Here is a 25054-nt window from a genome sequence, read left to right as displayed (position 1 = left end):
TTCTTGCCTGCTTATTAATTGAACTACTAAATTCTGTCACTTCAATTAAAATTACAGAAAAATTCTTTCATTTGTTTCAGAATTGCACGGATGAATTGAAGAATTAATATCAAATGTATCACAATTCACATACAAATATTTTATTAAAAGTAGACTTTTAAAAGCAAAAACTGTCATGTGTGTTTTTAAGTATTCATTTTATGTATTCAATTCTCGTATTATATCACTTTTAAATATGATTTTGGAAAAGAAGTTGGAGGAAATGAAATTGAATTGAAATGAACCGGAATAAAAAATGATTATTTAGTTAAGAAGTTTAATGATTAAAAATAATTCCTTATCTGATGGATTTAAAATAATTCAATAAGGCAATCGAAGTTTTTTTAATGCTTTTTAGAAGATAAAAGGTATTTTAGAAAAGATAAATTATAATTACATGAATTTTTCATCTTTTCTTCGGAAATTCTTTTTACAAGTTAGTATTTCTAAAGCCGAAAAATCACTTTCCGATCGAAAGCAAACTTCATATTTCTCTCCCAGGCATAGCAGTCTTTGTCTCACCTTTCTCTGAAAGATTTCTTCGAATCTTTCTGCCTGAACCACCAATCCTCCTGTAATTCATAAAGAAGTTCTCGGAAGGATTGTTTATTTATAAAAATATACTTAATTTGCTGTCCTGTTTTAGATATGTTTCTACTACAAACGCATTCTTCTATAAGATCTGGTTAATGATATCAACAAAACTGAATAAATGAATTTAGTAAAGGAACAATATTAATAAGGAATTTTAACAAAGAAATTCTATTACTGAAAAACATTAATTAGATCCTATATACAAATTATTCTTGTTAAATGCTTCTTGTATGATTTTCAGAATCAATTTCTCTTATTAAAAGAATAGCATAAGTGAAAATAATCTTCACCAATACCAGAAGGAAAGTCCTACAGAAGAAAATAATGCCGCAACCAGACAATATGAAATCTGAAATATTTTATGTCTCTTCTTATATGCAAACTTCATGTTTCTTTCCAGTGCAGAGAACTTTTTGCTTCATTTTGCTTGCATCTTCAAATGCTCCTTTGAGCCTTCTTGATTCAGAGGGCAGTCTTCCTGCCATCCACAAATAAGCCAGCAAATATGTTCATATTCGCAGAGAACAACATAAATTTTTAGTAAGCTTTTAGTCCGGTCACTATTTCCAAAATTGCAATCTAGTTAAAAAATATGTTAAAAATAGGAAGAAAGAAGGAATGAAAAACACTTTAATCCTTTAAAGGGCCATTTTTTTCTAGTCACATTATGTTAAAACATTTTTAGGCTTTAAATTAGAACATGAAAAGGGATTCATTTAGCTTATTAGATACATTTTATTTTATTAATTAATGAATTTGGTTAATTAATAATTAAGTAACAAACCAAGACACATCATTTTGTGTAAGATGAAGAATTGAAGCATCTAAGTTTCTGTCCTTCTAAAAAAATTTGTCAGAACTTATGCCAACCTACATAATTTCATACAAAGATTGATAAATTTGGTGGGAAGCATACTTCCCATGGCCTTAGAAAGGGTTAAGCAGTATCTGAATCGAATTGTTGCCTTGTTATTCATATCTCAAAATTTTCGCTTGCCTACATGATATAAAATTGCTTTAGAAACATCCTTAAATCTTAGAAGTCCCGATTTTAGCTGACAAATATATCTTTCGACAAGTAGTAAAGCAAAACCGCCATATTGGTCCCAATGGGATATATGCAGGCGTTCTGGAAGATTTGATGGTAAAAGCAATGAGTTCCGTGCATCACTTTAAAACCGTACAGAGGATGTGGAATAGAATCATTTTAAAAACGTTTAATGAAATCTATCGTTGTAAATATAACAGACATACCTAAAATCAGATTAAAGTGTGGAGGTTTATGTACATTAAAGGACCTTTTGTAGCTTGCATCAAAGCACATAATCATATTTTTTTACGTCGCATACTCAGGCATATATAAACCAGATAAAGATAAAGCTGCCGATGTTAAGCAACATCATTTATTCTAAACGCGAAAGTAAATTTTCTCATATTTACAGTAAATATCATCAGTGTATATATACTTAAAAATGAAGGAAAGATGGAAATCTGTAGATTTTGCCAAAAGGCCTGCCCAGAAAATGAAAGCATCTAAAACGATGTTTTCATTTTTTTTCTATAAATAAAAATTTGCTCGGCATGTGAGTTTTTAAAGGGCAAAAATGAAATTTTTATTAACCATCTTATTATATTTGAAATTCTAATTCTTTTAAAAAAATTTATTGTAATAAATATTCAGCAGCTTCGAAGCGTATATTAATAACTTAAATTTTGTTTTTGAAATTTATTCTCAATTCTTTTTCAGAACTGAATGATTAGTAGCATTCTCTAAAAGTCCATTTTAAACACTGACTATGACCACAATGAGTTACAACGGTTTGATTATCTGATATTATCACCAAAATCTGTAGTTGATTATAATGTATTTGTAGGTTATCACCAAATACCTCAAAGACAGATATGTTTATATAGAAAAGAAGTAAAATTGGTATCGAGAGAGAAAAAAAAAAACTGGCAGTAAAAACCAGAAAAAAATAATACACAAGTAACACAATCAAGTGGTGCGATTCGCAAAGTGTAATCAACTAGTTTGGGTGATAGATGATTTCCAGTGGAACTGAGTTATACTATTAATGCATGAATAATTTAATTAACCCATTAAAGGGCCATTTTTTCTAGTCATATTATATTAAAATATTTTTAGGCTTGAAATTAGAATAAGAAAAGGGATTTTTAAAGCTTATTAGATAAATTTAATATGATTCATTAATTAATTTGGTTAGTTAATAATTAAGTAACAAATCAAGACACATCATTTTGTCTGAGATAAAGAACTGAAGCATCTAAGTTTCTGACTTACTAAAAAAATGTGTCAGAACTTATGCCAACCTACATAATTTCATACAAAGATTGATAAATTGGGTGGAAAGCATACTTCCCACGGCCCTAGAAAGGGTTAATGCCGTATTAAATGTCTATGTTATTAAAAAGTACCGTATTAATAAAAACGGGATCTCATCAGAACCTTTGATTTAAAGATTGAATCGGACAGACCTTATCAAATAATAATCCTGAAGCACATAATTTTTAATTATTTTTATGATGATTGTTACCAAGAAAAGTGACACAATTCCTAAACTGTTTTAAACTTTTCATAAAATTGCTTGAAAGGATGTATTATTTTGGTCTGAAAGAATGCCAAAATATTCTTCTTTTTTTAACGCAAAGCACAATGATCCAAAGTTTTTGAAACTATTTACTTTTGAAAATTATTATTTTGAAGTTATATCACTTTTTTGTAAAAAGGTTGATTTAAACACAATTTTGTGGGCGTTCAAATATTTAATTTGTTATGAAATTGCATACTAGATAATTTTAAAAGCTATATATTTAAACATGTGTATGGATTAGATCTAAGAATGTAGTTCAAAAATTTGAACTTAGATGACTTTTTCCGAGTGTTACACTTACTACTTTATCGTGTGCAAAGTTCTATCGAGTTACTTTGCTTTTAAATTTATAAATTAAGTCAATGTAGATGCTTTAACTCGAAACAAAAATTACGTACAGTCCATAAATACTTCCGAAGATTCTGATTATTTTTAGATGAACGAAGACGATACGAATTTCTCAAAATAGAAGTTTTTTGTAATTAGATAGAATTGGAAAAATATCGAGTAGTGTTAAGCAAACAAAGTGATTTTTATAGCCTGATTGAAGGGATTTTATATATAAACAATACAATATTTTAAGCGTATTTTTCATCACTTTTAAACCGGATTTATTAATTAAAAAAAACTTCATCCATCTACAGACAATACAATCATTTATTTTTGCAACTAGATGGAACTTATACATGATCTTTGAAACTCATCATGAAAAAGAACCTGACGTAGACACAATTGTAGACCTCATTTACAAATTCTATAAGAATACTGAAAGGAAAGTATTAAGGCAAACGATTCTCAAACGATTAACGATTTCTGTTTAAAATAATGAGAAAATTTTTTATTAATTTTATCAACGGAATCAATTTATTCTAATATGATAAACATTAAGGACGTCATATTGTTTAAATTATGAAATATATTTCATAATTGAATGGCAAAAGAAGATATCTTACACAGTACAATATAGATTAATGCATAGGATGAAATCGTAGAACCACTTATATATCTATAAGTCAATTTATTGACTACAAAGTTCAAATATTATGAATTATGCTATAAACACTTGAATGAAAAACAACATTTAAATTCATTAACAAATTTTCAAATTTTTATTAAAATTTGTTTAGAAAGTTGACAATTAAGTTATGAAATTCAAAGCTAAAATTTAAAATAAAAAGCTAGAGTAATAATAATAAAAAAAAAGAACAAATCGTTTCCATCTAAAATAGTTTTATAAAATCAAACTTGACACTTTTTATTAAACATCGTCATATTATTATTATTAGAAGAGATTTCACCACATTTTATACTTGACGATTTAAAATGATACATTTTCTAGGTTAAAAGTAACTTTTAAATCTAATTTTCTAATTTAAAAATTCCAAATTATGGAACAAATCTTGTTTGCTTCCCGAAAAATTTCTGTCGCACCTTGTTTTTAAAATTCCTTTGTGCTTTAGAATTACGCCCCCCCCCTATTTTTTAAAATTGTACCAAAATACTTCGCAATGTAAAAACGTTAAATAAAAAAAAAAGCGCCATTCTAATGATTTCATGGTTTTGAGTAAACAAGTACACAATAGAGAATTCGACTCCGTGATGGAAATGTTTACTGCATTTTAAAAATTCTGTCTAGCTGTACGCTAAAATAAATCCATGAAAAGACACCTACCTCTATTGTTGGGCTACTTGTTGTTCTCCAACTAAATATCTGAGTAATCTAAATTAGTAACATTATATCAAATGTTTATTTTCAGCTGATTTAAATCACCCCGATTATCATAATGAATAGCAAATGATTATGTCGTAACATTAGCCACATTTTAAAGGTCTGTATTTTGAAAACTTCTACAGTTCTCTTATTGAACTGTTTGGATATTTTGTCCCAAAATGCAGGTAAATTTGTTTCATCATTGGAGGTAAGGCCGTATTTATATTTCTCTGAAGTAATTTTTTGGAAAAAAAGTTTTCTTAAGGTGTATGTACACACTTGAAACTTCGAATATCGTTCAAATTATCGAATATTTTTTTTTATTGATTAATAATGTTCTCTGATCCTTTAGCTTTCAAACGATACCAAGATGTTGTCGATATTCGAAATATTTCTCGAGTTATATTTATTTTTCTTGAGGTGCTTTCATTAAAAACTCTAGTTACGGTGTTTTTAAAACTCATTTTATGAAGAACGATATTTTTCCACTATGTTGCTTCATTCAAAAAATCATAACTCAACAAGAAATGAACCAAATACAATTATTTATATCTCAAAATAATCTGTATGAAATAGCGGATGTTTTGTGCCTCAATCAAAGTTATATTTATAGAAATAAATTTTTAATAGCTGTTTAAATGTTAAAATGACAGAAAAAATCTCGCTTTTTCTATTCATCGTTGATGGAAAAATTGTTAAAAATAAACTATATATTTTTATAACTTGTTTGAGGCAGACAACATGAAGACTAATATTAGGCATCATTTCCAACTAGAATTGTGTGTCTGTACAAATTAGAATTTATCATGTTTCAAAAAATAGGCTAATTAGCTCATTAAATATTATTTAATTAATTAATAATTAGTGTAATATGGGGTTTCCTCACTTAAATGAGTTTAAACATATATTTATGATCTACTGTGAAAAAACTAGATTTTTGAAGTTAAAATTTAAAAAAAAATCTTCAAGTGTGTACGTACACCTTAAATTCAAAAAAAAATTATGAAGCCTAGGAAAATCTTTTTATTATATCTGTTGGATTCGCGATTTCGCTATTACATTAATCCCTTACTGTGTAAATTTACTTAACTTGCTTTTTAAATAATCCTATACCTATTTGTAATATTTTTTTATTTCGATTTTGCAATGAGCTCCAAAGATACTTAAACCTATCCAAATGAATATTTTGTTTAATTTTAATTGATATTTTGTCTTAATTACTGATTTAAATATCAAGCAACAGAAGTTGCAACAAAAGTTGTGTATTTATATGCTGCATATTCGGAAATAACCCCCGGGCATTTACTAGGGGGTTATTTCAGAACAGTTGCCTAAAGTCACTGCAGCAAAGATGCTATTAGCCTAATAGACAAATAGAAACATTAAAATGAAATTGAAACTTTTGAATAAAAAAAAAATTTAGGACTTCAGTGAGTATGCATATTGAATTATTGAAATCATTAATTAAAATTACTTCTTTCCAGTAATTTTAATATTAATTATTCACTAAGTGTATGTTTTTTTCCCATTTGATTAGCCCTGTTAAATAACAATTTTCAATGTTATATTTCGTGAAATTTATTGTTTCTGTATACGTTTTCGTAATAATTAAATGATTATATTTGTAAGTAAGAGAATCTTTAGTTAATAATTAGGGCTAAGAATTTTACTAGAACAAACAACTTAACAAAATAAAAATAACTAAAATAAATTAAATATTCACAATGTATTAAAACCTGAAAGTACATTAACCAGTTGTTAAGAGAGGGCCCAGATAATGTACGTTGCTTTGGGTCACAAAATTTGTAAATCAGCCACTGCAAATGATGTATAAGCAGTCTTTCTTTCCTTTTTTTAAAAAAAAAGAATGAAAAAAAAAACTTTCGTTGTTCCACTAAACCTTTACGAATTCGATTTCCTCGCGAAATTTGTTATGTCTATGTTTATTATTTTTCTTTTTATACATATAGATTCATTTATTACTAAATAGAGGATAGCTCATTTGGTCATTTGATGACAGAAAATGGAGGAACATCTTATTTTCCATTATTATGAGAAAAAGGGAAGTGTAGAACTTAACCTTTTCTCAGATAAAATTTCCATAAAAGAGACTTTCATTTCGGCATAATCCAGTAGTCAATTCTTTAGACGCTTGCCTCTCGATGAACACGGGTTGGAAACTTTGCTTTGTTTTTACTACATTCTGCAATTACCTCAGCATTGTACGTTTATCCCTTAGCCCGGAATCATAGTATAATATAATACTGTTGCATATAAATATTTGCAATTTGCCCTTTTGGCCACATTATACAGAAAGAGTGATTTAAAAATTCTGTCGTTGCCGATTTAAATTCAATCCTTAAAATGTTGAACTACACCTACTTATTACTAACGAATCTTAGCATTCGTCGGAGCTAGATTATTCACTATATTGTATTTTTGTAAGAAATTTGACTGCTGTTAAGAATTGAATTCGAAATAGAGTTTGCATATTAGAAATATTTCGAATCTTTTTCAAAATCCCCCCCCCCTTTTCTATGAATAATGAATCATCATCAAATTTACGGAAAATAAATCTAATGAGATTTGTATTTATTAGCCATCATAAATATAGAATTCCCAAGAGGATTCAAATTATTAATGTATTTATGAGTTTTTGCCTGATTAGTTATATAAGTCCTTAGAGAAAGAATATGGCTTCCAATAAAATCCAGAATCACTAACATTTCCGAACTTTTACAGAAATTTATTGGATTATTAGAATTGCTAATACTGCTAGCATTTACCAAATTCCGCTTTCGGAATTCGTCTGTATCATCAGAATTTTAATAAAATGTCTAAAGTAAGACTCACCAATTTTTTTGAGTTTTGTTCGAATAGATATATGATTTTGTTATGATCACCAAATGAGAATTTTTTTGAAATGATAACTTGTCAAATGTGACAACTTAAGCATTTCTAATTGCAATCTTAAAAAAATGAAAAAAAAAATGTTTTCTTAACGAAGCTTCGCACTTTTTTTGTCACTTCCCGATGAGACCTTTTTGCTATTCTATTTAGAAAAAGTAAAAATAACAGTTAATTTAATTTTGAAGATTTAGAAGATTTCGAGAATTGTCGTCCTAATAATTTAATATTTATTGAATTTATTCGGATAAATATATTCGTTATGAATATAATTATTAATTCGATTAGGATGTTTGGCAATGACAGTTTATTAGGTAAGCAAGTTAAAAGTATTTTTAAAAAAATCATGAATTAAATGAGCTGATTACATACTAAAAAAATTTTCATCAAGTTTAATAGTTCGAACCCTGTTCTGCATAACAAAGCAACAACTTTGATAAAAGTGATAGATAATTTATTCAATATATTCAATAAAGAATTGCTGTTTAATCAGGAAATCAAAAAGATTCAAGTGCCGGCTTCCTGGCCTAGGTGTAGCGCGTCTTCCCCGTGCTCTAGGCGTTACGGGTTCGAGTCCTGGTTCGGGCGTGGTTGTTCTCTTCCTTGTGTTCTCTCTGTGGTGGTGTGTGAATGAGCCCTGTAAAAAGGGGTTGTGCAAGCGAGTACGTGTGTGTGCTCTTTTCATTTGAGCTAGAAGTCAGACAACTGTGCTCAGGGGTCTTTACCCTCAGAAGCTACTGCGCAGAAATTTGACTTAAAATATTCGCACGAGAAAAAAAAAAACTTTTAAGTAATTGCAAAAACCAGACTTAAACAGGAACTGAAAATACTTATGTTGTTAACTGGATTGAACCTGGATTCAAATTACAACAAAAGGCGACAATGAATTTCCAAGACCTAACAAAACTAGTTAAATATGTTACGCTTTCTTTCAGGGATTGATTTTTTTCAAAGTCCAATAAATTAATTGGATGATATTTTGAAAAACAAACTCCTTTGCAGACGTGACACATTCCCACTGAAACAAAGATTTCAGCGTTTTCGGAATCAAATTTTATCATTCTTGAGATCAATTTAATTTCTTTTAAGTTATAATTTTACAATAATGTAAATATCCCAAGCAATTTTTTATAAATATATCCATTTTATTATTCAATTAATAACACTCATTTTACTTCTTGGTGTTAATGTTTGGTACAATTCATTATTTTATGAAGTTCAGTTATTTGTTTTGTTTTAAGCCTTTGTAATGTCTTCTTGTGCATGCTGATAATGTGCATGCTGATAATATGCATGCTGATAATATGCATGCTGAGTAAACAGTAAAATATTATTTATTTTTCTTTAAACAAAAATGCATGTGAATATTTCTGAGGTTATATCGTGTCGGAACTTAGAAAATCTTCAAAGTTCCATTGGTCAAGATTTTACGTAAAACCTGTTGAATATTCCAACCAAAATTCTTTATTTCCCTTTTTATTACTGGTTTCAGTTTCTCTCCGAATCTTGTCAACATGGATATTTTAACAAGCACTTCGGATTTAAAGGGAATACTGGAAGGGTAAAGTAAAAAGTCATGGTTTCGATCAAACTAAATTTTCACTCATTAGTGGAGAAAAATGAAGAAAACAGTTTCAGGAAATATCTACTCTCCCAAATAGTAATCTGAATGTAACAATCATTAAAAAGAAATGAACTGCAAAATACTGAATAATATTATGGAATGATGCAGTGAATAATTATTTTCAAAATTGCATTTTTCATTGCTGAATGAAATTGTTTGAAAATATACACATCTCAAAATTATTAGAAATTTTGTTAAATGTACGATAATTTTTCCTATTTTTTTCAAAATTGTGCTTTTTTACCGTATTAATGAATTTAATTTAAAGTTTTTATTTTATATATATATATATATATATATATATATATATATATACACAATGGAAATGGATATTTTTTTAAGTAGCAGCGTGGTCGAAGAGAGAGACACTTTTGAAATTTTAAACTTCGCTTTATTTCATCTCGAGAGGCATAATATATGCAAGAAAGAAGCGACAAGATACTTCAATCTACAGCGCGACACAAGAGCCTAAAGCGAAAGAGACCGAGATAATTTTCCCCAGTAATTTTATGTTATGAGATTCTTATGGGGATCCTTTGACTTGAGTAGATTTAGGAAAGGGAAATATAGGTATTTTTTAAAGGAATTCACTTAGCTTCACAGATTTTTATCCCTTCACTTGGAGCGTGTGAAAGTGCTGATTTAAGCAGTTTTGCAGAGCTCGTGTAGCATTAATTAAATAAAAGAAAGGTGGAATTGGATCAGGAAATAAAAGAACATTTTAGAATGAAGATAATATTTGTTAAATTAAGATAAAAATTAGGAAATTAATTAGGATTTAATTTAGATTCATATATATATATATATATATATATATATATATATATGTGTGTGTGTGTGTGTGTGTGTGTGTGTGTGTGTGTGTCTGTGTGTGTGTGTGTGTGTGTGTGTGTAATGATATTTTAAACTTTAATTTCAATTTTATTAATTTCCAAAGTTTTATCTTAAATTAGCCCATAGTAACTTCATTCTAAAGTATTCTCTTATTTCCTGATCCAATTCCACTGTTTCTACTTAATTAATTCAAGAGGAGCTTTGTAAAATTACTGAATCGGCTAAAAGTCTAACTTTCCTCCACGTGAAGGGCTAGAAAAAGGTCCAATAAGCACATTCTTTTTTAAAAGATCCCTGTGTCACCCCTTCCTCTTCGGCGCATGTAGCGAAAATCACTATCGAAATCTCATTATACATATAAGCACTATGGAGAAATATTTTCCCTATCAATATCTCAGGTTATATAAGACCAGAGAAAAAATGTTCAAGAGCTTTTCCCTCATTTATTTCTGTGTCGTTCTGTGTTGTGTGTGTTACTTGTCGCTCCTGCTTGTAAATAATGCGTGCTTCTCCAAGATAAAATAAAACGACGTCACGAAATCGAAAGTCTCTTCACTATCTTCGAAACTGCATTCTGCTTCACATAAAATAATGCTTATATATATATATATATATATATATATATATATATATATATATATATATATATAAAATGTTGAATTTTACTTCATGCTAGTTTACAGGAATTTTTATATGGAGATGCAACCACCTTTATATATGTTTAAAGCTTTCCATTTTTAGAATATGTTTAAGTTGCCTATTTATTACGTTGCAATGCCCGTGACTATAAAGTGACATGTCTAATCATTCATATTTTCAGCAACAAATGAAGCAAGCGAATTATTCCAAGTGTTGATCTCAAAGAATACTGAAGTCCAGTCCAAAGTGCATTCCACGAGTGGACACATTTGAAATTATCAGTAAAAAGAAGTAAAAAGGGATCATGGAGTGTGATTTGAAAATATCTAATCCAGAAATACTGGGTAACATCTTTCAAATAGACATTACCGTATTTAAGTACAAAATAGTGATAAAGAACTTTAAATAATAAGTAATTAGAACATGTTTCTAATAATGCACTTTTTTATTTAGATACGCTGAATTTAGGATGCGAGAGGTCCTACCCTACGCCCTATTCGAATTCTCCTCTCCTCCCTTTGCTCATTCTCACTCTAATGAGGCAAGGAATCGCTCCAAGGACAGCGAAGACCTTTAAAAAAGAATACGACTACATCGTAGGTAAGCTAATATTTAATAAAATTTGATAAAACAAGTGAACCTCGATAATCCTTTTCTCTATCATCCGATGTTTCTTTTAATATGATGCCTTGCATTTTTTAATAACATCAAAGAATCTTTTAGAAATGGGCACATTGGCATTGGTGAATTTTTTAAGAATGGGAAAGTTTATAATTGTCATTAACAAAAAGCTACATATTACAACCCGAGAAGTTATTTACAGGAGAAAATAAAAGCACAGTTTCGTTCTTAAATATTTAAGTAGTGATGTTAGGAAAAACTTTTCATGCATTTTCCAGGAAAAAAAAGTGGGAAAAAAAGGGAATTTTTTCATTATTGGAAAAGATGAAATATTATTTTGAGAACACCTTTACAGAATCATGTAAAAATGCAAAAATCAGTAACAATTGAAATTCTCAGTGCAGTTATTGTTCTTTTTACCTTTCTCATATCCTCCGAGGAGACATCAAGAATGGGATGAGGGGCTTCCGTCATGGTAGTTAGTTTCCGCAATTCTGGCGAGTACAGAAATAGCGTGGAATTAGCTACCCAAACCGATAACGGAACAAGCTTCATTTGGAAGAATTGTACCATGACCGTAGGTGGTCCTTATTACATAAGCCTAGATAGAGCAATGTTGTCTCTGTATTCCGGTCATTAATATTTATTCAAAGGCCTTAGGAGCAGATTTTTCTGTTAACCTTTCTTATCGAAGATGGGTCTTTTAATGCCATTATGGACAATGCGATATAAGGATTTCTACTTTTCTCGTCATTCAATGATACACTTGCTCTTGCGAACATATTTTTATAATATTCCATACAATCAATTTCTAAGGTATGAATGTAGGTGGTCCTTAGGACATAACCCTAGATACAGGAATTCTTTATCATTAGAGAATAAACCATATCTTAGAAGCATATCACTATATCGATTATCAGATATATCAATAAATTCGGATATGGGAAGTTCGACTGTAGTTTGATTAAGCAAGTTTGTGCAATAGTTAACCTTGTATTCTTTTTTAAATTTTGGTGCTACTTGAAGAGAGAAGAAATGTAGCTGAATTCCACTCTTAATATCAAGGTATATTTTCTCTCTATAGTTTTATGATAGAAAATTTTGTAATGTTTTAAATTTTAATTTCCACATGGTAAAAAATTCTTATATAATACTTATCATGCATTTCAGTTTAAAAGGAAAAATTCGTAGTAGATAATACAAGATTTCGAAAAAAACATTACGTAAAACAAAAACAAAAAGAAAAGAAAATTCTTAAGATGAGCTTCATACTGTATCTTGTATCTTTATATAAGTAGATGCAAACAGAAAGTCTACCAAACGCATAATTCTCATCTGATTAAAATAATTTAAATTACAACTTCAGTGTAATTTATTCGTCATTATAAAATTTCTCCCAGATTTACATTTCACTGTCCGGAAGAAACAAACAAAGTGAAGTGTCTTTCTTCCATTTCTTTCAATAAGTTTTCATCAAATTTCCACACAAAGCATTCGTTTTTTTTCACAGCATGCTATTATTTCATAGCAAGTCTGAAGCACATTTTTATTTATTTTTCTTTTAGTGGGGGCTGGCGCTGGTGGTTCTGCTGTGGCGGCTCGTCTGTCCGAAGAACCTTGTGTGAATGTCCTTCTTCTGGAAGCTGGAAAAGCGCCACCTGTTCTCACGGACATTCCAGCAATTGCGAGATCTTTTATAAAATCCGATATAGATTGGAAATACTGTACAGTACCACAGAAAAACACTGGCAGGGCTCTCATTAATAGGGTATGCAAGGTTTTTCTATTTTTTCCTGTTTCATTTGCTTAGCTTAATCTAGTATTTCTCAAATATGTGAGAAAAGTTGCGAGATTTTTAAAAATAACGATATGTATTTTTAACATACAGAATAGTTAGAATATTCTATCTGCCTATGTTATCTTCATAACATATTTCATTATTCTATTAATAAATATTAAAATGTATTAAAATGTAGAATTGCCTAGAATAGCCCTTTTGCATAAAGTTAAAAATAAATGGCTCAGTTGCGATAAGTAAAATTTTTCTGTATTATATAAGGATAATAAATTCATAACCAGGAAATTTAATAACGTATTGTCATTTTCTTGATGACAATCCTGTAGACTGCCTCATCGTGGCGAGGGGGTGTCAACTGGGCAAAATGGGGGAAGGACATCGGGAATCCTTCCCTACGAGACCGCATTTTATTTACACTCAAATTAAATTTTCTAATGAATGTATTAGTATGAAAAACTGCTAATATAATTTGTAGATATTTTTCTTGATATATAGATATGTTTTAGAAATTTTTCAAAATATATTATCATTGAAAAAAGTAAATGCGTTGGAACATATATTTTCTTCTCAAATTACATGTGACAATAAATAATATTCTTGAAAAACATATTAGTTTCTTCTTTTTAAATGATATTTATTTGTACAGTATATGAAGGTTTATAGAAGACAATATAATGTAAAATTCAACAATTATAGGAAAAATAAAAAAAATTGACAGTGGGTAAAATTGGCCCTTTTTTTATCGGCTTGTGTGACTTTCATAGCACGGTTTTCTTGGGCATTTTAAACACACAGATTAAGAACTAGTATAAAAATCAACCTATAAATTCTGTATATATATATATATATATATATATATATATATATATATATATATATATATATATATATATATATATATATATATATATATATATATATATATATATATATAATTATAGATTTTCAAAATACATAATCGTTAGAAATATTAATTATGTTTGAACATACATATCAGAATCAGTTGAATGCGAACTCTCATCGAAAAAACTCTTTTGTGTACGATTATCCTTATCACTAAAATCATTTACTGCTTCATTTAAAAGTGTCAGGAGCACTGCTTCATCATAGGATCAGTAAATTGGATGATATTTCGGGGTCCAAGTTTTAGCGCCATCTGCTAAGCCTTGTTTATTACTGGGACACTAACAGGGAGATGCGGTCTTAGAGACCGCGCTCGAAGAAATAACTAAATTATTTTAAAAAGCATTCGCTGAAATCGGTTGAAAAAGTGCACGTGTATTCAAGGTTATAAAACAGGAAGCTACAGGGTCAATCCATTCAATTGAGCTAAAAATAGAATAGGGGTGACCGAAAATCCATCGCTAGCGGTCTCACAGATCGCACGTCCCCAGTTAAGGGTTAACTTCTGGTAAGGAGTTTAACTCCTATTCTAGGCGTGAAGGCCATTCCAAAATGCCCAGTTTTGGTCTACAGATATTGGAGCTAAGTCAGTTAGAGTTCTACCTTTGGTACTTCAGTCTTAGGACACAGAAGCTGCCCGTGTTTTCCCACCTATGAAATTTCATAGACCTGATATAGCTCTACTTTCTTGGGGATGTACAACAACAACAATTTCCCGATACTTTTAATTTCAATCCGGTTAGTTTACCAAAACTACTGTAATTCTTAAAGTATTTTTTAATTTTTTAAATAATATGATACAGAAATACTGTTAAATTATTTCACTTTTTTAATTAGCAATCGTACTGGCCCAGTGGGAAAGCTCTTGGTGGAAGTAGTGTCTTCTCTGGATTAATTTATGAAAGGGGCAACCGTATGGGCTACGATCACTGGGCAGCTCAGGGGGCAAAAGGTTGGAGTGCGAATGATGTACGCCCTTACTTTTTGAAGCTGGAAGACAACTGGGATCTTGATATCCTGGCAAACGGTAAGCGATGTCATTCTATTTTGAAATTAATAAGTATTCGTTCCACTGCTTTTCAGTTCAGTTAAATCATTATTTTAAGTTCTCTTTATAGTTTGCATATTTTATATGCAAACAAAGCTGTCTAAACCACATATAAAAGCCCTCCTCCGGAAAGACATGCTTGAGGAATGGCAAGGATATTGGAGCAATGGTGTCACAGGCAGGAAAATTTTTAATATCCTGCCTTCAGTCAACCTTAATCCCACTAAATGGAACAGAGAGGATATTATTTTCTTCTCAGAACACGGCCCTTTTCCTGCCTACCTCAAAAGGTTCAATCTGTCTGAGAGTGACCAGTGCAGTTGTGGTGGGACAGGCACCGCACTTCATTATGCTACGGAATGCCTCCTTACAATCTTCTGGCATATGAAAAAACCATCACCAAGCCATGAAGAGGAATGGCTGAAAAGAGTCGCCAACAATTTCCTTTCCAGGCAAAAAATCCACTGTATAATCAAATTTATAAGTGAAAATAGAGACCTATTCTTGCCTCCATAGCTTTCAACACCAAAAAAGACTGAGGAAAAAAAAACAAGCACCGCCATCTTCTGTCACACATTTCAATCAAATAGAGATTCTCTTCATTTCCATTTCTCAAACTATTTTCCATCTGATTTTTTTAACTGCCTTATGATCTACTATATCATAAAATATAAGTGAACACAGATTATATGTATATTTTTACACATTTTATCTCTCAGCATTATATTTCTAAGTTTATTACTACAAATTATATTTCTAAGCTGAAAAATTATGTAAACGGTCTCATCTCAATATCATTTCTTATATAATTGTAAATTCTGTAAATAATTATTTTTGTTTCGTTTTCCTACTGTAAATATTTTGTTAATTAAATAAAATTCCCGTAACATGCCCACCAAACCATTCAGTGACCAGAATGGTCACGGATATGGGGGTATGAGACGGCGTTCTGTTCTGTTATATGTATGAAAGCATAAATTATAATTTCTAATGATAATTAATAATATGAAACCAAAAATGCAATATGCTCATGTCGTTTTAAAGATATTATCTCGGTTCAGAAAAATGATGATTAAAGAAACTTATCTCAGCTCAAAACTTAATTCATTCGAAATGGAGATTGCTGCTACTTGTATTCATGTTAAAAATTGTCTAGATTATATAAGTTTCGTAAACCAACAATACAGAATAAAGGAACATTTTGAAATAAACGAAAAATAAGTAGAAACATGGGGAAAAAATGGAGATTCGTATTTCTTGTCTGAAATATTATAGTATGGCAATGCTTTAGAACTGAGCATTAAAGCAATGATGATTGGCTGCTTTGTTGTGTCCTTGAGATTTAAGCAGACATTTTTATCTTCGATGAAGGGGAAAAAGTTTGTTGAAATGTATAAGTTGAAGAATTACTTATAACATTATATAAAAGTTTAGAAACGGTAAACTTGATAATTCTAATTGATTGAAAATTCACTCAACAAAGATTGTTTAGAAAAATCACTCAACAGCGATCAACAGCCAGAATTTCGATAACAAATAACAACAAACAAATCGATAAACAAATCTCTATTTCGATTTTTCAGCAAAAGATGGACTTTAACAACAGGGAAAATTACATTTTATTTATCTTTCAGTGGCACAATAATGTGCATACAAAAAGTAATTAATATAATTACAATAAATTTGTACATAAACGTATTTTCTAAAATATTGGAAAATATTATAGTAAAATACACGTAACAATAACCATAAAGGCTACTCCGACCAGCCCGTAGGCACACGGAAACAACAACAACAACTGAATAACCAGATAGCCGAGACAGCAACACTTCTTCTTCTTGCGTACAGCCGACCACCCCGCCACCACTGAACGTAGCAGTACGACAGGATTTGTTGTGGCCGACTGCTATAGACAGCAACACTGGTGGGAACCCTTCCCATTGGAAGTACGTCCCATCATCGACAGGAGGTAGCCCGCACTCATTAGGGTGGTACCCATTAGTACTGTACCCAGTAGGGTGGTGAGAAACAACCACCATACTGGAAGCTTCTCGTCTTCATTTCTGAGGTATCCCCGGTGGGATGAAAAATGCAAGAAAAATATTTTTAAAAATTAGAAAAAAATAATTGAATAGAAATAAAATCAATATCATTAAAAAGCTTACTTTTTTAATTTTAAAGTGTCACAAAATAGATTTTGTTCAATAATATGTTTCTAAATTATCGAGGATAATATTTAAATGACTTTTACTTTTTTAAGAACTCCTTTCTTACTCTTCACCTATCTAAGAAATAACTACGTCCTAAATTTGGTAGAAATGGATCCATCAATCTACATTGCAAAGCGTTTCGAACTGAGTTTTTCATCATGATCTTCAGTTTCTGTTAGTATGACAACTTACTATAAGAAATTATCTTCTTAAAAACGCGACAAATCTTTAAACAAATATTATGCATATAAACATAGTCGCTTGTTTTAACTCTTTATTAAAGTTTTCTTAAATGTTATTCTATTCTTTTCAAGGATTTCATTCCATCGGTGGCCCAGTAGCTGTTCAAAGACCAGGCTATTGCTCAGAGATAAAACAGCCTCTTTTTGAAGTAGCTCGACTGATGGGTCTCAGAGTCGGAGATTCAAACGGAGCACAACAGACAGGTGAGTGTCTCACTCTTCCCACCTACGCACGAAGACGTAAAGCATTAAAATAACTGCACTCGAATAAATTCACTGAAAGATTTATTTTTTCTTTATCTGCCTTTTAAACTTAGTCCTTTTAATGTTCATTTGGTTAGAATGGTCTACTCAAAATGTGTACTTAGTCAATAAAAATACGAAAGATGTCACCTTTACTTTGTATTATAAGAACACAATAATTTAAAAATAAAATGGATTATCTTTTTGATATTTAGTATTTGATACTTAGACTGTAGGATTGTTTGAAGTTTCAGGTTAAGTTCTTCAAGTGGAAGACAAATTTTTCTTAAATACGTACTTGGTTTCAATTACTGAATAGACTGGCCACAAGACTCCTGTCGTTCCAACTAGGGTTGACTTAGAAAATAAATGTAGGCAGTTTTATTAATTAATGACAATGCTGAAAGTAACATGAATAACATATACAGGGTGGTCAAAAAAAAACTTCACCTATATATGAAACCCTAGCGGCCTATCCGCTCAACCAATCGAACCAAAATTTCAGACATGGTTGTTTGAAGGTATGCGCTCGAGATTGTGATGATTCTAAACAACACAGGGTTAACGGTTACGGTTACAGTGAAAGAATTTTGAAATTTTCGAATGGCAACACCCACTTTTTCCTTGCTCAAATTGATCAGCGTATTGAAAAACCACAAATGGCGTTGGAACGATTAGCGTGTGACAAAAATTGCCGCCGTAAAGCATTCGCAAAGAAAAGCATTATAAAGGACTAATGACAACACCGAGAGGAAAGAGAAAAAAAGATTTTATTGGAATTCAAAGTTATAATTACAGGTTTTCAAAGTGTTCATCTTCGCAGGCGACAACGCATTGCATTCGGGAGATTGTAAACAACAATGCCGAACGTAACATGAAAGGAGGAATCTGCATAACTTCACGTGTTATTGCATCTTGCAATTCTGATACATCTCGTGGGCCAGGCGTGTACACCTTAGATTTCAGATAACCCCAGAACCAGAAATCCATAGGAGTGAGTCGGGGGATCGTGGTGGCCACGAAACAGCAAAGTTACTAGAGATGACTCTATCACCAAAGTGTTGTTGCAGCACTGGTCGAACACATTGGTCGACGTGTGGAGGAGCCCCATCTTGCATCCATACAATGTCCCTAATGACATTTCGTTGCTGCAATTCAGGAATAACGGAATTCTGCAACTGTGTCAGAATTGCAAGATGCGATAACACGTGAAGTTATGCAGATTCCTCCTTTCATGTTACGTTCGGCATTGTTGTTTACAATCTCCCGAATGCAATGCGTTGTCGCCTGCGAAGATGAACACTTTGAAAACCTGTAATTATAACTTTGAATTCCAATAAAATCTTTTTTTCTCTTTCCTCTCGGTGTTGTCATTAGTCCTTCATAATGCTTTTCTTTGCAAATGCTTTACGGCGGCAATTTTTGTCACACGCTAATCGTTCCAACGCCATTTGTGGTTTTTCAATACGCTGATCAATTTGCGCAAGGAAAAAGTGGGTGTTGCCATTCGAAAATTTCAAAATTCTTTCACTGTAACCGTAACCGTTAACCCTGTGTTGTTTAGAATCATCACAATCTCGAGCGCATACCTTCAAACAACCATGTCTGAAATTTTGGTTCGATTGGTTGAGCGGATAGGCCGCTAGGGTTTCATATATAGGGGAAGTTTTTTTTTGACCACCCTGTATTTAAAACAAAACAGTACAACACAAATATTAAACGATTTTCTCTTTCACCATATTTTCCAAATCTTTCTTACTTCTGTTGCCACTCCCGAACATAGAAACTTACATCCTACGGAATTTGATCGAGACGCAACTACTCCATTACCCATAACAAATACACAGAAAATGAACAACCTTTCTTATAGGAGATAAAATTTACCATGAACCATATATTTCTGAGCTGTGACGTAGCCCATTAATTATTCAAGGGACCAATTTGTTCATCAGAATTATGGCAAAAGATAATGCAACGCCGGAACTTGTACAGCATTTTGATGAGCTGCTTAACACGAGTGAAAAGAGGTTGCTACTCATTTTTCAGTTCTTAAGTGGTAACTTAACATTCCTAACCATAATATCTTTTATTTACCTATGAATCCACATTCTCATGGCAATTCTCACTAGTAGAATCTATATAACATCTTGTCGAGTATTGTTGGTAAAACATGAATGGAAGTTTATCGCCGTTAGGATTCATAAAGGTTAATGAGACGCCGAAAGTTTACAATAAAACTGAAGAACTTAAAGATATCGTGTGACCTGCTTTCACTCATATTAGCCAGTGGTGCTTAATAAAATTCTACCCGGAATCTGGCGTTGCATTATCTTTAGACATAATTAAAGTAAACAGATTAATCCCTTGATTAATTAATGTGTATTACATATTTATTGCATGACACAAGTCCAGAAATGTTTGGTGCATTGTAAATGCAACCTCCTACACGAAAGTTGCCCATTGCGATTTTTAGGTGTAAAGGGACTTTGTAACCACTCTGTATAATGAAACAATACAACAAAGGGGGCATACTTAAAAGGACCTTTTTAGCATGATTGTTGGCTTTTCATGTTCAATGCATTGTAAATGCAACCTCCTACACGAAAGTTGCCCATTGCGATTTTTAGGTGTAAAGGGACTTTGTAACCACTCTGTATAATGAAACAATACAACAAAGGGGGCATACTTAAAAGGACCTTTTTAGCATGATTGTTGGCTTTTCATGTTCAATGCATTGTAAATGCAACCTCCTACACGAAAGTTGCCCATTGCGATTTTTAGGTGTAAAGGGACTTTGTAACCACTCTGTATAATGAAACAATACAACAAAGGGGGCATACTTAAAAGGACCTTTTTAGCATGATTGTTGGCTTTTCATGTTCAATGCATTGTAAATGCAACCTCCTACACGAAAGTTGCCCATTGCGAATTTTAGGTGTAAAGGGACTTTGTAACCACTCTGTATAATGAAACAATACAACAAAGGGGGCCTACTTAAAAAGACCTTTTTAGCATGATTGTTGGCTTTTCATGTTCAATGCAACTATTATCTACAATTATTGCATTAGTTTTAGAAATTGATTGCTATTGCATATGAGTTAGCATAGAACTATGATTTTTCACATTATTAACTAGATAGGGATTTCGGAAATGTCCTTCATCAGAGTTCTGTTTCTACGCCTGAAGTTTGAAGATCTCTGAAAATCTTTGTTATCTCATCTTGGTTATATGTTGTTGCAAAAAGCATCTTTATATCTATTCTATAATTAATAAAATTATCCAGAAAAAAAATTCAGAACATAATCTAAGGATTCCATTCAATGTCTCTACTTTTTCAGGTTTCTCCGATTTTCAAGGTCATATGGGAGGTGGACAACGATGTAATACTGCTGAGGATTACCTGGTACCAGTTGAAAATCGTACCAATTTGGATATTCTGCCCAATGCCCACGTGACAAAGGTATCCGGATTAAATTTTTTCTTAGTAAAATTTCCCAATGTTTATATTTTTTTAACAAATTCAAAAGACATTTCCTGTATGGGAAAATTAATATGTAAACAAATCAAATTCAACGAAATACCTCATTTTTACCACAACAATCAATCACTTTTTAAATATTATTGTTGCGCCCAATCGTCTTTTTAAGGGTTAGTCTTTTCTTTCGTAATCGGCATATTTCTTTCAATTCAAGATAAAACTCAAAACCATGCACAGTTTTATTGATTTCTAAATACATATTTTCTGATGAAAGAGTTGCCACAAAACACTAGATAACAAATTATAACTTTAAATAATCCGTTAATTATTGAAATATTAGTAGACTGTTGACACCATATTCGAGAGATACAATTTTGCCAAGCTAAATAGCCACAATTAGTAAAACTTTCAAGGATGAACTGAAAATTTATAAAATCTATATTAATACCAATTGGATAGCACCGTCTAATTTCTCTTTCACGTAGGCATAGATCAATAGAGTATATATTTGCATCGAATATAACTTAAGAAAATTATATATTTTTATTTTATATTATTTTATATAATTATAATAATATATAATTAGATACACACATTATATAATTTATATATATATATGTAAACGTAATTTTTTTGAAGTAGAAGGCAGTTTCAAAGACAGAAGACACTCTGAAATTCCAACTTCGTTTTATAGCATCCCGGGAGGCACGATTTATGTACAAACAGAAGCGACGTGCACAACACAGAGCGACACAAAACGAAATGTTTAAAAGCTAATGAAAATTTTATCCCTGTGAATATATTCTGTGAGATTTTAATAAGGATTTGCCTCACGATGATCTATGATTCCCACAGGCAAGGGAATCATAGGGATCTTTTAGAAGAATGTGCGTCAGTCAGGAATTTTGTATTCCTTCACTCGAAGCATGGGAATCGCTGAAGAAAGCATTTTTACAGAGCTTTTTGTTGCATTAATTAAATAGAAAAAGTGGAATGGGATCAGGAAATAAGAGAATACTTTAGAATGAAGTTAACTGGTGCTGAATTGAGCGAAAAATTAAGAAATTAATTAAGTTTAAATTAGATTTTAAAATATTATTACATATACATATTGGATATCTATACTAAAGTGTAAGATATCCAATATTGCATAACTAATTATTTAATAAATCTAAAGTTAAAACTTCCGAGTACTTTAATATTCTACAGAGATACGCTTATACACCAGATTACATTGCTCTAAGCAAAATAATTTTGATTCCAACCTCCTAGCAAAAAATATCAAACAATATCCTGGAGATATGCAAAATATCTTGTGCTAATAGGGTAATCTCTCTCTGTATATATCGTTTGCAGAATTCTAAATATAGTATTAAAATACGATTTTCTCTCATATTTTAAGGTGATAATGGATGGCTGTCAAGCAGTCGGAGTTCAGTTTGATCACAAAGGATCTACTTTCAAGGTCAGGGCCAAGTGGGAAGTGATTCTGTCCGCCGGTTCCACAAACACTCCGCAACTACTAATGCTTTCTGGTATAGGGCCGAAGGAACATCTAGAAAAATTGAAAGTAAGTTGAAAAAAATTCACATTTTCTTTTATTTAATTTAATTTTATTTTTGGGAATATATTTAGCCGACTTTACTTTTATATGCTAGAGTTTCAAATTTTGATTGCTTGCGTGTTCTTGATGACAGTGCTCTTTTTTATTATATCCAAAAACGATTTTAAGTTAATCTAACTATTGAATTTCTATCCCATATGAGTTGCACACTATCTGATAGTGAAAATGAGAAAATCTCGATTTTAAGATTTAACAATACCTGCAGAAAATAGATTATAAATTCATGATCAAAAAGTAGAAAATAATAAAAATGAAAAAGGCTCTAATTATAATTTTATTGATGAGAGTGAATTTTTATATCCATTTTAATTCATTCTATCTTGTTATTTTTTCTTCAATATCAATTCTGTTATAGATTATTATTGAATCGCATCAAAATAAAATCTAAAAGTTAACAAATTATGTTTATGGAACTTTGATACGCATGATGTTTTAGTAACATGTGTACAAACATCTGGAAAAAGCTGATGTTTGTACACATCTGCTTCTATATTCAAGGACAAATTATGCAGATAGATGCGGAGTTAGAAATAATCCCCTGCGACAGATGGTGCATGTTACATGGATCTTTGAATTCAATGTTTGGTCAAACTTACAGTGAGGGAATATTTAATAGGCCAATGACTGATGCCTGAAAGTTTCTGCAAATAAAGTTATTAAATATTGTTTGAAGAAGCTGCGCTAGAACTTATGCTAATATTGGAATCAGTATGGACGATGGATTTATTCTGCATATCTTAGTATGTAAAATTATCTGAAAATTTTGATATTTGACCATAATATATATTGAAATTTGTCAAAGTCAATTTTCTCAGAACATGATAAGAAAACACTTCTATATAGTATTTATTGCAATTATAATTTTTATCGATATTTCTTTATTAAAATATATGTTTACTTTGCCAAAAATCTAAAGAAAAACGTATAAACGTGGAGAACTGAGAGAAATACTGTAAGGCAATTGGAATTTTAATTATTTTTAAGGCTTCATTTTAATTTGGAATGAATTTTTAAGAATTGATATTCATTATGGAGTAATTGCTTTCAAAGTTTCACATTTAAAATTTTATTTTAAGAATCATTAATTTTTAATTTTTAGATAACAGATATCATAATTATTCTAAAAACTTTTTTTATTTTCGTTTTTTTATATTTATAATTTATAATTCATTTTTATAAATATTGTGGATTACTGAAATAAATTCTTCTCAAATTCAACAGCAGATGGCATCTTTCTTTTAAAATCATCAAAAATGATTAACAATTCATTAAGTTATTAGCTAAAAAAATCTTGAAAATATATTCTATTTTTGCCTTGAGATGATGATGTCATGTCCACGTTACCACGGAAAGGGGTTGCAGTGGCTTCTGAGGGTAACGACCCCTGAGCACCCGAGAGCAGAAGTCTGACTTATAGCTCATATGAAGATGAAGCTCACGCATTCGCTTGCACAACCCCTTTTTACAGGGGGGCACATTAAGTTCCACACACCTCACAAATAGAACACAGATGAACAACCATGCCTGAACCGGGATTCGAACCCGGGACACCCAGATCACGCGGAAGATGCGCTACGCCTATGCAAGGACGCCGACTTTCCTTGAGATATTACAAATATATAGCCTTGAAATATTTCAAGGGAGGGGGGCTGCCCCCTCCCCCGAAAAAAAAATCGTTTAATTATTTCTCAGAAAAGAGTTGAAAAATATAACTCTGGAAAAGAAAATTTCCATATCATGTCAATTAATATAGTATAAAATTTGGGCGTAAGGCCATGCACCAAATATCTTCTGTCAAGCTCAAAATGTTTTGAGTTATTACTTTCGCAGACACGGAGAGATGCTTTTAAGTGCCAAAAATATGTTTTTCTGACTCATAGAAGTCTGAAACGTAGTGATTCATAAAAATTTCGAGTTCGCACCTTTT

At 31.0% G+C, this 25054-nt stretch overlaps 1 protein-coding gene across 1 annotated transcript in view; it reads left to right on the top strand.

Annotated features, from left to right (window-relative positions):
• The first annotated feature begins 5080 nt into the window (after positions 1 to 5080).
• LOC129962768 (glucose dehydrogenase [FAD, quinone]-like) overlaps positions 5081 to 25054 on the top strand; it is a 32992-nt gene continuing 13018 nt past the window's right edge. The window contains exons 1-8 of the mRNA XM_056076764.1: positions 5081 to 5164; positions 11142 to 11304; positions 11414 to 11560; positions 13147 to 13349; positions 15120 to 15309; positions 17855 to 17986; positions 21364 to 21485; positions 22906 to 23073. Of these exons, the coding sequence (XP_055932739.1) occupies positions 11265 to 11304; positions 11414 to 11560; positions 13147 to 13349; positions 15120 to 15309; positions 17855 to 17986; positions 21364 to 21485; positions 22906 to 23073 (1002 nt within the window). The 5' untranslated portion in view covers positions 5081 to 5164; positions 11142 to 11264. The remainder of the gene's footprint in view (positions 5165 to 11141; positions 11305 to 11413; positions 11561 to 13146; positions 13350 to 15119; positions 15310 to 17854; positions 17987 to 21363; positions 21486 to 22905; positions 23074 to 25054) is intronic.

This window comes from Argiope bruennichi, chromosome 3 (genome assembly GCF_947563725.1).
Source record: "Argiope bruennichi chromosome 3, qqArgBrue1.1, whole genome shotgun sequence".
Classification (NCBI taxonomy): domain Eukaryota; kingdom Metazoa; phylum Arthropoda; class Arachnida; order Araneae; family Araneidae; genus Argiope; species Argiope bruennichi.
The sequence above is the reverse complement of the archived record's forward strand: the minus strand, read 5'-3'. Positions and strand labels throughout refer to the sequence as shown.